Source organism: Rhinatrema bivittatum, chromosome 2, assembly GCF_901001135.1.
Source record: "Rhinatrema bivittatum chromosome 2, aRhiBiv1.1, whole genome shotgun sequence".
In the NCBI taxonomy this organism is placed as follows: domain Eukaryota; kingdom Metazoa; phylum Chordata; class Amphibia; order Gymnophiona; family Rhinatrematidae; genus Rhinatrema; species Rhinatrema bivittatum.
Genome location: NC_042616.1, coordinates 151303016 through 151319444, shown reverse-complemented (window position 1 = coordinate 151319444; position 16429 = coordinate 151303016). Strand labels below are relative to the sequence as shown.

The 16429-nt window shown below is 41.6% G+C and overlaps 1 protein-coding gene across 1 annotated transcript in view; it reads left to right on the top strand.

Moving 5' to 3' along the window:
* MALRD1 (MAM and LDL receptor class A domain containing 1) overlaps window positions 1-16429 on the top strand; it is a 954719-nt gene that overhangs the window by 278058 nt on the left and 660232 nt on the right. The window contains exon 22 of the mRNA XM_029587045.1: window positions 5060-5219. Coding sequence (XP_029442905.1) covers window positions 5060-5219 — 160 coding nt within the window. The remainder of the gene's footprint in view (window positions 1-5059; window positions 5220-16429) is intronic.

Here is a 16429-nt window from a genome sequence, read left to right as displayed (position 1 = left end):
ATAATCCCTGGGGGTCCAGCAAGTGTCCGAAAGCGATTTCGTTTTCGGCTGCCAGTAACCAAAATGGCGCCGATAGCCTTTGCCCATACTATGTCACAGAGGCTTTCGGCGCCATTGGTCAGCTCCTGTCACATGATAGGAGCACAAGATGGCGCCGATGGCCATGTGACAGGGGCTGACCAATAGCGCCGAAAGCCCCTGTGACATGGTCGTTCGGGCTATTCGGCACCATTTTGGCGCGCGGCTTGCACTGGCACGAACTAGGGCACGGAGGGCATGGCAAATGGAAGCCGGGACTCCGCTGGACCACCAGGGATCTTCGTAAGTCTTGGGGAGGGATCGGGGGGTGGTGTATTATAATTAATTTAAATTTGGGGTGGTTTTTAATAAAAAAAAATAATTTTTGCCCCTCTCCCCAGGCAAACCCGAAAACGAATTTTCCCCCGAATTGCGGGGAAAATTTCGTTTCCGGTTTCGGGGGCTCCGAAATAACGGCGTTTGTCGTGTTTCGGATACTCCGAAACAGAAACGAATTAGGAAATTTCGTTAAATTTCCTAAATAGGGCGAAAAACGAACCACATCTCTAGTCTCTGGTGTGATGACAAAGGGGCTACCCCGAGGAGCGGGGAAGCATAGATTAAAGCCACTGGTGTAAAGGTGTTGAGGCTGCCTCGAGGAGTGGGGAAGTGTAGAATCAAGTCTCCGATAAAGTGACGTAGAGGTTGCCCCGTGGAGCGGAGAAGCATTGAGTCCAGGTCTCCAATGTGGTAAGGTAGAGACTGCCCTGAGAAGCGGGGAAGTGCAGAGATGGGATCTCTGATAGGCAGTGTGCCTAGGAAGGCCTGGAGTCGGCGTGTAGTTCGGCGGCATCCCAACCACCACGCTGAGTCTTGAGAGCCAGGAGGTACGCAGCGATAGCAGCTAGCTGCTACAGCCGCAAGTTCACCTGGAGAGGAGAGCAGTGCGATACATGACGTGAGATTTACAGTGTTGGTTTCATTTTTGATGGCAGAAGCTAAAACACTAACCTTCAGTCCCTCAAAATAATCTTAATGGTAGCTATCTACAGAAATGAAACTGATGTTAGTGATGCAGAAGCAGTTTCTTCATTTTCAAGAAAAAAGTATTTAATATCAAAAAATAAGAATGCCTTGACATTATTTAAACAATCAATTTGGGGGTTTCTTAAAGGAGAACTAAGAATGTACAGAAGTGTTGCTTCAGTTGTGTGACAGAACATGTGGAGACAAGAACTGATTTCCCGACTGAGTTGGTAAATGAGCAAACATAAACTGAGTTTGAAGGTTGCTAATTACAATTCTGAATCCAAAGAAAGGACTGCTGAAAGGAACAAAACTGTTTGTGAGAGCACTTCATCACCACTTTATTGATGTTGAGATTTTCACTGGGAATAGCAGAGGAGAATGAGCATTTAGACTGAGAACTGGGTTAGCACCTAGCAAAACAAATTTCCTGTGATTCCTGCTTTTGTGATTACAATAAATAAATCACAAGGACAGACATTTGATCGAGTCGAAGTGCTTTTAGATGAACCAGTGTTTGGAACATGTGCTGTTGACCAGAATAAGAGATAAGGATAGCAGGAAAATTTATGTTGCTGACAAAGACAACCAAGGAAAATTGCAAAAAAAAAAAAGTGTATTTATAAAGAATATTGTACTGAGGGAGTTATTGTTCCCATCATAAGTTAGTTTATGTAATAAACTCTTAGCTACAAGTTTATAGGAAATCTGGGCTCTCAGATGTGAGTATAAGTTTCTTGTATTTTTGGATACAAAAATATGAATAAAGGTTTGTTAAGTTTATCTGTGGATGGAATTTAGGACATTAATGGAATGCCTATTGTGGTTCCTCCCCCTGTGCACCCATAATATATTTTCATTCTGAGTATATTTTGGCTAGTGCCAAACATCTGGGGAATATCTCCATCATGAAAGCTGCTGTTTGGCTGCCTTTAGCTATTTCCTATCAGTTCCCACCATTAGATCTGCCAAGCTAAGCCACGTAAGGGAGCGTGCTTTATCTATTGCGGGGATAAAACTCTGGAACTCTTTACCAACATCTTTGAGACTGGCTACAGAAAAGAAACAATTAAAATCTGAACTAAAGACCTGGTTATTTAAATGTGCTTTTACGGAGTATGAAAATACAGATAAGAATGGCAATAAGAATCTGAGATGCAACAAATGAGTAGAAAAACAGCGAGTTCATTTAAATCTATTGACTATCGTATAGGCTACATTTTTACTAGCTTTTGATTTATTATTGTTTTATTACGTACTTTGTTTTCAATGCTTTTAGTATGCTCTTACTTTGACTATGTTTTATGAGTTTTTTTCATTTGTTTTAACAGCTAATTTATTTTCTTACTCTGCGTAGTTTTTAGCTGTTACTATTTTATGAATTATTATATTTTCCTGTAATATTGTAATCTTTGTAAACTGGTGTGATGGTACGTCTGATATATCGGTATATAAACAACAATAAACTAAACTGAACTAATTTCCTTCTAGTCATCCTCTGGTGGTCAAAATGAAATGGGATAAAGCAAGAGTTTTTAGAAGAAAGATGTTTGTCTGGAAATTCTTATTTCTCATTTGAAATATTTTGGCATTAAGGGTGCGCATGGGATAAACTTTTGTTTCATTTGTTTCTTTTACTGTTTTCATTTCAGCATTTAGATAATTTAAATCATTTTAGCACTTGCTAAAACCATTTAGTACTTGATAAATGAAATGCAGAAAGTAAGTGAAACAAAATGTTATTTTTTTTGTCAATTCAAATGGGGAATAGCACAAAGCGACAAAACAAATATTGTTCTCAATTCCCTGAAGAGAATGACAGTTCCCAGTTTGGCATTTATTTGTAAAATGGGAAATCTATGCAATATATGTATATATTTATTTCTAAATAGTTCATACTTGTATAACACGACTTCTGTGCTGCTAAATGTAGAGATGTTAAATAATTTTGGATATCGAGATCTCCCTGGGACATGGCTAAACATCCTTAAAGTTATTTTGAAGGTATATGCAATATGAGGGAAAATGGCATGGGCCAAATGCATCCCTATATTTGGTCATAGAGAGATCAGTTTTCAAAAGCATTTCCCTGGGTAAAATAGTGTTTTGACCACAAAATTAGCATTTCCCAAAACTGCCACCCAATATATACATATATACATGTACTGAAAATTCATGCATGCGCTTACCCGAACCTGGCGGGGGCACTCCAGGGCATGAAGTTCAGTAGTGGTATGGACCTATATGCATACTTTATTATTTTTATAAGAATGCATGCTCATTTTTCTGAAACTTTTCTGCACACATAATAGCAAAGACATTTGGAAGAATAATTTTCCAAGTAGTCTTAGGTATGCAAGTCTTCTATGAAAAGTGACAGAACTTATTTGTGTTTTTGCTATCTAATTTAAACTGGCTGTGATAAAATTATCCCCTAACATAGCTCAAGAATTTTGCTGAGCTGAAGCCTCTGTGAATTAGAACTACTTAACCAGATAAATAGGGACTTATCCAGCTAAGTGGCAGTGGCTGAACAATGAACATCTGGTCCTGGTAACTAGATAAGAGGTGGATGGGATATGGGCATTCCAGGGAGGACCTACTTATCAGGCTAACATAGCCTGATAAGTAGCAATATTCAATCTTATCTGGTTATATTAGCTGGATAAGTTAGACCTGCTCAATAACAGGTCTAAATTTAGCCAGATAAGACTTATCCGACCAACTAGTGATTTCATTGGGGATATCCAGTGGTATAACCATGCTGCTGAATATGCTTTTAAGTTAGCCGGATAAGTGTTATCTGGCTAACTTGTTTTGGCATTTATGTTTGAATATCTATTTATTTATTTATTTATTTATTTATTTATACAATCACTTTTATACGGCAAAGTCACAAGGTATCGTTGTGGTTTACAAACTTAAAATACAAGTATAACATTTTTTGACTAAAAACAAAATAGACAAACATCTCAAAGTACCACTCCAAATGCCTCTGTCTATTCAGAATTGAATGCCATTTCCACCCAACACGATGCCTATGCTGTTACAATTCCAAAGTATCTCTGAAACACCCAGGTCTTTAAGCATTTCATAAATGTGGAAGTAGATATTTCACTTCTCAGTGACTCTGGCATATATTCTTCCATGATGCAGGCCCACCAATTCAGAGGGTACGAACTCTAATTCCCCCTATCCGTGCCTCTTTAACCGCAGGAATCTCAAGAAGCCCCCTATTTTGCAATTGTAGAGATTGGGAGGGAATATACACTCTTAAGGCTCACCTAGCCATGGAGCTTTTGCCTGGTTGACTAATTTATGAATAAGCATGAGGATTTTATATTTGATTCTCAGTGATACAGGAAGCCAGTGCAGTTTAGTCAGGAGAAGAGTAATATGATCAAATGTCCTACTTCCTGATAATAAGAAAGCTGCTGAGCTCTACCCGTGAGTATTTATTTTTCAATTAAGCAACAGTTGATCTTTAAATAAACCTTAATATGTTTTCTGAATTTAGATTAATTGCATATTGATTGATTTTAGCATCTTTTCAATAGTTTAGCATTAGCATCTCTTCAATAGTTTTCTCCCTTGTACACACAATAACAAAAACATCTTACAACACCAAATTCACTCAGAAATTTCAAGTTATAAAAATGCTTTACATCAGGGTCTAGGCTTTGATGGCCCTTAGCCAATGAGGTTTTCAGGATAAGCATAATGAATATGCATTAATAAAATTGTTGCAGTGATCAAGCAAATTTTTCTCATGCATATTCATTAAATATATCATGGAAACCTGACTGACTAAGTGACCTCAAAGATAGGAATTATCCTTCTCTGCTTTACATGCATTTAAACATTATAATTAATCAATCTGATGTTTATGCAAATAATAGTCACACTGCAAGGATTCTGTCATAATTGAGCCTTAGAACATTTTTCCAAGTTTTGTCTTTATTGAAAATACTGAATGATTATTTGCTAGTAATTTTCTTTGCTTTCCTTTTAAAAGTAATGGAAGTCTGTGATTTTGAAAGTGGAAATGCATGTGAATGGTATCAACCAACATCAGTTTCATCCAGAAATGTCCATGCATTTCAATGGAGCAGTGGAAAAGGAGCCAGTATCCATCCTGGAGAAGAAAACCACAGACCATCACAAGATCACACAATGTAAGAGAACTCCTGATATATTTATTTTATTATAGACAAATATGGCAATAATTAAAACAGTTGAGTTTGAGAGTGACAAAAATGTGAGCAGGAAAAATCCTTTTCAGATAAACAAAGGTCCTTATTCAACTGGGTTTGTCCCCTGCTGACTGGAAAAAAGAAGCAGCACAGGGATGATATGGGGTTTGTTTTTTTTTTTTTTGGGGGGGGGGGTTTACTTATATTCAGTAAGTTGGTGAGTGGAAACATTATCTGGATAACGTCATTCAAGTAATTTTGGCAGAGTATATTCAGCAGGAGCCTTGTCCTGCTGAATACATGGCTAAAACATTTGGGGTAGATTTTAAAAGCCCTGCGCGCGTAAATCCTGTCGGATTTACGCGCGCAGGGCACTCGCGCGCCGGCGCACCTATTTTGCATAGGCCCCCGGCGCGCACAAAGCCCTGGGACGCGCATAAGTCCCTGGGCTTCATAAAAGGGGCGGGGGGGGGGCATGTCCGGGGGCACGTTGGCAGGCCAGGGGTGTGTCCGGGGCGTGTCCGGAGTCAGGGGGTGGTCCGGGGCGGGTCCGGGGCGTGGCCACGGTTCGGGGACGGGACCGGGAGGGCAGTCCCGAGTCCCCCTGCACTGCGGCCTGTGCCGGGGGGATGCCGAGGCGGCGCGCGCAAGTTACGCCTGCCTCAAGCAGGCGTAACTTGCACAACAAAGGTAGGGGGGGGGATTTAGGTAGGGCTGGGGGGTGGGTTAGATAAGGGAAGGGAGGGAAAGGTGGGGGGACGCAGAAGGAAAGTTCCCCCCGAGGCCGCTCCGATTTCGGAGCGGCCTCGGAGGGAACGGATTCAGGCTGCGCGGCTCGGCGCTCGCAGGCTGCCGATTTTGCACAGCCTTGCGCACGCCGACCCCGGATTTTATAAGATACGTGCGGCTACACGGGTATCTTATAAAATCCGAGGTACTTTTGTTTGCGCCGGTTGCGCGTACTTTTTTAAGGTCTACCTCAGCGTGTAAAAGTACGCTTCCAGTGTCATTATCAAAGTGACGCTGGAAGTGGCAGGGATCGTTGAGCACAGCCATGAGATGGGGAGGGAGAATGGCTGAGGGGGATGCAAAGGAGCCACATTGTAAGATTTTTAGGGGTAAAGGGTGGGGGGAGGCCCGGGTCGGTGGTGATGGGTGTCGCAGGAGTTTAAAATGGTGTTTTGGGGTTTTGACACTTTTTTGTCAGATAGCGGAGGAGGGAGGGGGTAAAGATATGGTGTGTGTTTGTGGGGGGGGGGTGTCAGGCATCAGGCCAGGAAGACAGCGACTTGTGGGTTTTTTTGAAGGTGCGCTGTTTACCCAAATATTTCTGAAGATATCTGGGTAAGTAGCGAATTATCCAGCCTCATGAGGCTGGATAACATTAGGCCTGCTTTGAAGTAGATCTAAAGTTATCTGGCTAATCTAGCTGGATATGCCCAATTTTCAGTTAGCTTAGCCAGATATCCCAGCCCCTCCCCAGAACACCCTCAAAACACTCCATTTTTATTTAGCTAAACGTAGCCAGATAAGGGCTGAATATAGCCGAGTAAGCCATTTAAATATGGACCCCCATTATATTTTGAATGTTAGCCTGTAATTTGCTTCAATTGATTTGGCTCAAGTAGAATATAAAATGTTTATACATCCATAAATACATCGCCTATGCCTGTCGCAGTGCCTGGAGTACAGGCAACAGAAAAGGCCCGAGAGCTGCTAGAGCCGGAAGAAGAGCTGCAGGTAGAGGTACCAGAGACAGAATGTGATGAATGCCTTTGATTCTTGCTCTTGCTATTATTCTTGTGTATATATAGGCAGTGAGTGTTTGCAGAAGTACAGTCACCAAAGTGGGCTCATCCATTTCTATCAAGGTGGCACAGGCATTATCAACAGATGTTCTAGATGGAGGTGGTTTTGGGTCACTCTTACTTGTGCCAATGTTCAGTGAAGAATCAGAGGTTATCACATCAGGGTGGCAGGGGAGCCGCAGCTGCAGGTACCTGTGGGAAGCTGTTAGCAGAGTGAGCTGCATGCCATGCTCAGGACGAGTAATGCTCGGTAGGAGGGTGTGCAGGCTCCTGGGGGAGTCCTCATGATCATAATTGTAAAGTAGTTTCTGTGAGGGGATTGCTGTAATAGGTGTCCTCTCTGTGGATAATAACTGACTGGATAATACTACCAGCCAAAGTGACAATGAGAGTAGTCATGAGGGGAGTAGCCTCAATAGTATCCCCTAGATGTATGTCTTGATAGGGAGTAGTTATGCTGGTGGTAGTTCTCAAATAAGTACTTGTATACACACCCATATGGGAAGCTTAATATGATTGGGAACATAGAGAGAATAATACAATCCCTCACTTGGTGTAGATCACCTTAAAGCTGTCCTAGATTGGGAAGGTAATCTTGTTTGGGGGTGCTAGCCTCAGAACTGGGACCTGCACTGTGTCCCTGTTCAGGTGGCAGTTCAGGCTCACATCTACTCTCCCCCCAGGGCTTTGTCAGCAAGCAAGGTTGCTGGGTCACAGCCTCCATCTCCTGGCATTGGGATGGAGGGTTTCTGGGCAAAGGAGATGCCTTACATTTGCAGAATCTCTGTACTTAATTCCCAATAATATCCTTCCCTGCCCTCTTCCATTGCAACCTTGGGACCCAGGAGAGTGTGTGGTGGGGGTAGAATTTGGAACAGGCTAGACCCATCCATGTATTATGTGGGGCTCAAAGAGCCAGCCACAGCTAACTGGTTTGACCAATGGGGAATGCTATAAGAGGAATGCAGCTAGCCATCCTCCAAGGTGACTGCAAAGCATGAAGTGTCTTGTCATCCTGAATTATCTCCTCGTATTTTATACATTTATTTTTTTTTAATTTTATTTTGAAAAGCCAATTGTTAATTGCAAAGAAAATTAATTCTGACGGGTAATGAATGGATGGGAAATGTGATGTAACTATTCACTGGGGAGGATCAGGACCAGAACCAGTGGCACAAGATGCAAAACCCAGCAGCGGGCCCCTTTGCTGCTCCCCTTTGGAAGGGGGAGAAGTATAGGCCCCATGGTAAGGAGCAGCAATTTGTCTGGGTCCCAGGAAGGTGCAGCAAAGAGAAATGTGATTGGGAATCAGTCAGTTTTAAATCCCCTGCTGGCTCCTTCCCCTCCCCAAATGTTATCATGCCAGTTCACAGCCAGTTGTGGGCCAGTAGACCTCTGTTACAGGCTGATGACATCAGCATGACCTGCACTTGCCGATGGCAGGTCTGCATTGGTTGATGACATCAGCAGGCGCCGGTCTCTAGCCACACAGCTCAGCACTATGCCTCCTGGGCCTGCCTGGAGTAAACTCCTTTCTGACCCCCAATATTGAGGAGGTGCGTTGCTGGGCTCCAGGCTGTGCTTGGGCACCCTGTTATAGGTAGTCCCCATAAATTTGGTGTGGATGGCTGCCCATAAATTGTGATAGGTCGGGTCTGGTGAAAAGAATTTTCTTAACCTAAAAGAAACAAAGAGAATTCCTAAGCCTTCAGACTGGATTTCTATTGCAGATGTTTATTGCATTATTTTTAGTATTCAAATTATATTCTTACATCTCATTTAACAATAATTTTCTCAACTTTCATTAAAACGTCCTCTAACCTTATTTAGCACATGCTGTTCCTTTCTGAGTAGCTATTTTGTTTTCCTAAACCCTTCACTGTAGCAACAGTCATTTTTCTGGCAGAGGTCCCAAGCTATTGCATTTTCTTTTTCAGAAACCATTATCTTGCAACTTTTCTAAATAATTTCTCTTGCTGTTTGATGATCTATGTAAATTTGTAGACAGATGATGCATCAAACCATCACACATGGAAATACTTCCCAATTCACAAATACACAGCAGCATGCTACAGATTATATATACAAATAATTATATACGTCTAATACCTATAAAAATCTACATTAAAAATGTCTTACTAAGATTGTGCTTTGCAGTCTGTACAAAGAAATCCTGGGACATAAAATAATAAAATAAAAATAAAATCTATGAAAAGCAAGATAGAATAAACATACATTTCATAAAGTACATTTTTCTCCTTTAAGTTAATATAAATTCTGACTCCTGGCTTCCAGTAGCAATGAGGATTAAATTTAAAATTTATACGGATGATTTTTAAAGCCCTGCAAGTGGAGGTTGCAAAATATCTTAAAAATATTATTAAACAGTAAGTTTACAATTGCTCCTTGTGGTCCTGTAATGGATATCAGCTCGTGATTCCCTCCGTTAAGCAGTTTTAGCTTTAAAGGATACATATGTACAGTTATTCTATTGCAGGACCTATGCTGTGAAACAATCTTCCCTTACCTATTAGGTAAATCTCTGATATTGGGAAGGCTGGATACCTAATGGGCAGTCAATTAGCGGATAAAGAAGGATCCACTTAGTTGTCTATCATACAGGCCGATTCAGTAAAAGTCGTGGGAGAGCCGGCGAACGCCCTCTCTCCCGACGCACGCACAGGCCACTCTCTTATGCGCGCGATTCAGGAGGGAACAACATGCAAATGAGGGCCCGCAGTAAAAGGAGGCCCTAGGGACACTAACGCATCCCTAGCACCTCTTTTTGACAGAAGCGGCGGCTGTCAACAGGTTTGACAGCCGACGCTCAATTTTACCGGCATCTGTTCTCGAACCCGCTGACAGCTACGGGTTCAGAAAACGGACGCCGGCAAAATTGAGCACCCATCTTCCGACCCGTGGGCCGTGGGCAGATTTTTAATTTTTTTTTAAATTTTACCTTTTTTTTTTACTTTGGAACCTCCAACTTAATATCGCTATGATATTAAATCGGAGGGTGTACAGAAAAGCAGTTTTTACTGCTTTTCTGTACACTTTCCCGGTGCCAGCCGAAATTAACGCCAGCCTTTGGGCAGGCGTTACTTTCTGTATCGTGCGGGAATAACTAATAGGACCATCAACATGCATTTGCATGTTACGGGCACTATTAGTTTTGAGGTGGTTTGACAGCCGATACAGTACAGTGCGCTCCACCGGAGCGTACTGTACTGTATTGGCGCCATCTTTAACAATGGCGTGGGCCATCCAGTGCTCCTACCATGTGACAGGGGCCGGCCAATGGCACGGATACCCTGTCACATGGTAAGGGCAAATGCCATCGGCGCCATTTTTATTAGTGGCAGCCGATGGCCCGAGAGCGGGAGATCACTCCCGGGACCCCCACTGGACCATCAGGTACCTGTAAAATGTTTTTGGGGGGGTCGTGAGAGTGGGGGAAGCTAAGGGATTAGTTTTAAAGGGTCGGGTGGGTTTTTTGTTTATCGGCTCGGGCGCAGCCAATAAACAAAACCGCGATCGGGCTGGATGAAAAAAAAAACACGATGTGAATTGGAACCGGAATCTGAACCGATTCTGGTTCCGATTCACATCTCTAAAAACTACACCGAAACGCCCATTTCTCGCATAGAAGTTTTCCAGCCCTTTTCTTATCCGGCTAAGTAGCAACCATGGAACGTAGCCAGACATTCAGCAATCTCCACTTAACCAGATAAGTCCCTACTTATCCGTCTAAGTAGCGCTGAATATTGGCCTCTATGAGGACAATATTCAAAGCCATTTAGATGGATAACTTGTAAGTTATCCATCTAAATAATTAGTTTTGAATATTTACCCTTTCTTATCCAGTTAATAGATAGCCAGATAAGTCTTTATTCGGCTAAGAATTAGCCAAAAAAGGAAGGGGGGTGTGTTGGGGGTGTTCTGGGGAGGGGCAGAGTTAGGCAACTAACTTAACTGGTTAACTCCAATATTAGGAGTTAGCCGGAAATGTTTTTTCCTAAATCTAGATGTGCTCGAGAGCAGATCTAAAAGAACATGTTCCCAGATAACTTTAAAATAACTGGCTATATTCAAAAGAATATAGCTGGTTAATTGGTGAAATGAGGCTAAAAGAAAAAAAAAAGAGATGGCAGGTCTGCTGGGCCAAACACATCCCATCTCCTCCTCTCACCTGAGGATTAATTGCTCAGTACTCCTGCGCTGAGCCTAACACTCCCCCCTCAATCTCTCTCCATTGAAGAAAGTTAAATATTTCAGTGCAGGGCCCAGTCTCTCTCCCCCCCCCCCCCACTTCTGGCTCTAGTGAAAATTTTCAAAATTTGGTATGTTCCAAAGCCCTCCCTCATCACTCCCACCCGAACCCTTACCCTTCCATCCTCACAGTACCTTCCATTCTGTTAGTCATCAGCTCAGATTGGGGTAGCATCCTACTGTGATCTGGGCCTACAAAGCAGCTACAGCAAAAGTGTCTGCTCATTCCTTTGTGCATGAACATAGTAACATAGTAAATGATGGCAGAAAAAGACCGAACGGTACAGCCAGTCTGCCCAGCATTGCTTATGGTAGTAACTGGTAACTGCCACTCTGTGTGGGTTACCTCAATGACCTTCTGTTAAGGGTAGTAACTGCTGCTCCTTATCCCCCATGTAGACATGTTACACCTGATGTTAATGTAGATAACCCTGTATCTTAATTACCATCCTCTAGCATCTAGGGATCTGCAGTGTTTTTCCTATGCCCTTTTCAGTTCCAATACTGTTGCCGTCTTCACCACCTCTTCCGAGAGGGCATTCCAGGCATCTACAACTCTCTCTGTGAAGAAGTAGTTTTTTATGTTGGTTCTCAGTCTTCTCCTCTGGAGTTTCTAATTGTGACCCCCTAGTTCCACAGTTTCCTATCCAACGGAAAAGGTTTGATGTTTGTGTATCATTAAAATCTTTCAGATATCTGAAGATCTGTATCATGTCTCCCCTGCACCCCCTCTCTGCCAGGGTAAACATATTAAGATCCTTCAGTCTTTCCTCATAAGTCTTCTTAAACAGACCCTGCACCATTTTAGTTGTCTTTTTTTTTGGTTCGCTTCCAATATGTCTTTATCCTTTTTGAGCTAAGGTCTCCAGAACTGAACACAGTAATTTAGGTGAGTACTCGTGAAAGACCTGTAAAGGTGCATTAGTACCTCCTTTATCCTGCTGGTTATTCCTCTCACAATGTAGCCAGCATCTCTCTAGCTTTAGCTGCTGCTCTATCACATTGCTTTGTTGTCTTCAGATTCCAAGACTCTATTACCCTAAGGTCCCTTGCATGGTCTGTGCAAATTAGTATTTCACACCCACTGCATATAGCTCTTTTGAATTACTGCACCCAAAATACATAAGAACATAAGAAGTTGCCATACTGGGTCAGACTGAGGGTCCATCAAGCCCAGCATCCTGTTTCCAACAGTGGCCAATACAGGTCACAGATACCTGACAAGTAACCAAACATTAAATAGATCCCATTCTACTAATGTCAGTAATAAGGAGTGTCTATTCCCTAAATCAACTTGTTCAAGCCTTTTGTAAACCCAGCTACACTAACTTCCTTAACCACATCATCTGGCAATGAATTCCAGGGTTTAACTGTGCGTTGAGCGAAAAAGATTTTTCTCTGATTTGTTTTCACTGTGCTACTTGATAACTGTATGGAGTGCTCCCTAGTCCTTGAATTATCTGAAAGAGTAAATAATTGATCCCTTTTCCCATTCAAGTCCTTCCTTGATTTTATAGACCTCTATCATATCCCTCCTTAGCCGTCTTTTCTCTAAGCTGAACAACCCTAACCTCTTTAGCCTTTCTTCATAGGAGAGCCATTCCAGTCCCTCTGTCATTTTTATTGCCCTTCTCTGAAACTTCTTCAGTACAACTATATCTTTGTTGAGATGCAGTGACCAGAATTACCAAAGTACTCAAGGTGCAGTCTCACCATGGAGTGATACAGAGGCATTATGATATTTTCTGTTTTGTTCACTATTCCCTTCCAAATAATTCCTAAAATTTGGTTTGCTTTTTTGACCACCATGGCACACTGAGCCAATTTCAATGTATTATCCACTATGAGGCCTAGATCTTTTTCCTGGGTGGTAGCTCCTAATATGGAACCTAACATCGTGTAACTACAGCAAGGGTTATTTTTCCCTATATGCAACACCTTGCACTTGTCCACATTAAATTTCATCTGCCTTTTGGATGCCTAATCTTCAGGTCTTACCAGGTCCTCCTGCAATTTATCACAATCCACTTGTGATTTAACTACTCTTGATAATTTTGTGTCATCTGCAAATTTGATCACCTCACTTGTTATACCATTTTCCAGATCATTTGTAAATATCTTAAAAAGCACTGATCTAAGTACAGATCCCTGAGTCACTCCACCATTTGCCTTTCTCCATTGAGAAAACTAACCATTTAATCCTACTGTTTCCTGTCCTTTATCCAGTTTGCAATCCATAAAAGTGCATTGCCTCCAATCCCATGACATTTTAATTTTCATAGAAGCTTCTCATGCGGGACTTTGTCAAACGCCTTCTGAAACTTCAAATTCACTACATCTACTGGCGTACCTTTATCCACATCTTTATTAAACCCTTCAAAAAAATGTTGAGCCATCTGCAAATTTGATCATTTTCATTCCCTTTTTTAGATCATTTATGAATATGTTAAATAGCAGAAGTCCCAGGAACGATACCTGTGATACTCCACTACCAATCTTGCTCCATTTGGAAAACTGACCATTTACTCCTACCCTCTTTGTCCAGCCATTTAATCAGTTACCAAGCCACAAAAAAACAATGTTTTCTATCCCATGACTTTGTAATTTCCTGAGGAGTCTCATCAGGGGCTTTGTCAAATGCTTCCTGAAAATCCAAATACAGATCATCAGCTGGCTCACCTTTATCTACATGTTTAATTTTATTACCCATTCAAGAAATATTAAAAGATTGGTAAGGCAAGATTTCCCCTTGCTAAATCATGTTGGCTCGCCTTCATTAAGCCATATCTATCTATATGTATACTTTTTGGGGTCCTACTGGGGTGACACCTTTTTACAAAAGGGAATTTTTGTAAAAACCGACCTGATTTGATATTTGTATCGAGAATGTCGGTATATAAAAATATAACCGACCTGATTTGATATTTGTATCGAGAATGTCGGTATATAAAAATGCTAAATAAATAAATAAATAAATAAATGTGGTGCAGGGAGGAGGTTCAGGGCTGTGGGTTTTATGTGTGTGTTTCAGGCCACTTTAAGCATTCCCGGGAGTCAGGGGTGGAAATGCACAAACTTTTCCTGCTACTGGAACAATTCTCTTCAATGATTTGCAATAAACTGTGGTTCTCACATACTGCAGTTTGATAATACCATGGGAACTAACTTGCATTAAAACCAGGCATGAATCCTCAGTTTTAATAGATTCCTTCATGTTGTCGTGAGTTTGATAATATTCTGTTTTCTTATATCTCATTCCACTATATTCTGCTATGATTTCAAGAACCACACTGCATTAGAATAAGAATTAGAAAAGCAAGCCTCAGGGGATCATGAGATGTAAATGCTGTAAGCAGCAGCAAAATTTGGTACTATCGTCCCTTTTTGGAATATAAGTCTTCTTTGCCTTTTCTAAGTGACCTCTGCTGAGAGTCTAGTGAATATAATGACTAAAAAAAATGCAGAAGCAAAAAGAACTGAAAAAAAAATCACTGCTGCAGTGACAAAATAAGCAAAACAAAATTAGGATCAGAGACTTGAGTATTATGATGAACTCGCTGCAGGAGTCCTTGGCCTCCAGTCAGAATCTGATTCCCAGGAAGAAAATGGTAAATCAGGGCAGGCAATCCATCTTGACACAATCTTGAAAGAAATAAAGCTGGTGAATGGAGTGATCCAAAGACAGCTGCAAGGATAAAGAGCCAAGCTAGGCAGCATCAGGTCAGAACTTAGAGTCACTTTGACTCATGTGGTGTTCACAGAAGAGTCAGGATGTCAGAAGGTAATATAAGTCAGACAGAGAAAGTGGCTAAACTAGATAATAAAAATAACAATCCACAGTACTTACATTTGTGAATTGTGCTCTTTGAAATTAGTGATTCAGGTGATTTTCCAGCTTTCATGGAAAAGCTTTTGGTCAATCCGTAACAATGTCCTCCTTAACATGTTAACAGTCACGAGGGCAAATCAGGAGTCCCACAAACAAGGGGAAAGGCTAAGACCCATCCTCTTAAAAAATTTTAAGTTGAGACAGGAAGAAAATTCTGCATCTAACAAAATCTATGAGCAATCTAATTTATAAAGGAGATACTTTGATGATCTCCTTTTACTATAGTACTTCACCGAATACGCAACACCAGCAATCATATAATATTTAATACATATTATATACCTTTGCTTGTATATCTGTAATTTAGGAGTCATAGTTTGTCTTCATGAATTCAAAGTTGTTAAAGAGGAGGTCAGTTTCCTTATTGCAATCTTTCAGCGAGCTACCAAATCCCACTAGTAAATCCCAAATAGCATCCAACGTCACAACTGCTGGCTTAATAGATGGAAAAGGGAACTCACCAGGGGAGTCTCGGTAGACACAGGTCTCACATCATCCATCAATGCTGACCTCATCAATGGAATCAACTCTCCCTGGTCAACTACTGGTGGAAAGGACAAGCAGGCAGCAAAACTCACTCCCCTGAATCCCTTGAGCAGCAATACTCGCAAAGGCTGATTGAATGCCAAACTTCTACAGACCCACTCCAAGAGAAGCGGCAACAAGACATCATCGTTCTGCGCCTCTTGATTGCTATGGAGTGGTAACTCACTTGGTGGCAGTCGATGATCCCCAGGACTGAGCATGATCTCTCCGGGCGAGACAGGTGCTCTTTCGCCCAAAATCACAGTCCCAATTTGCGCTGACATGCAGGGCATATATGATGGAATAAGCTGCTGCCTGGGAAGGGGGGCATCGGGAGAAACATCCAAACCTTCCCCTTATGCTTTGATGGCATATTTGCAGGAAACAAAGTAAGAAACATGAGGAGCAGCTTACAAGCCGTACTTCACGTCGCCATCTTGCCTCCCATGTTGATGATTCTTGTTAATCATTTCCTCTCCTTTTCAAGTGTTCAAAAGAGTTGTACATTCATTTAAAATGAGTGGGTAATTCAAAGCGAAACAGCTAATTTTTGTATTGTTTTATTTGAAACAAATGCAGTGTTGACAAAAAAAAGAAAATCAGAACAGTTAGGCAAAAATATGACATAGTTACTGTTTCCTGTTGAAGATGAAAGAGTGTATGGTGATATTTGAGAGACACTATAGCCAGTTAAAAGCTCT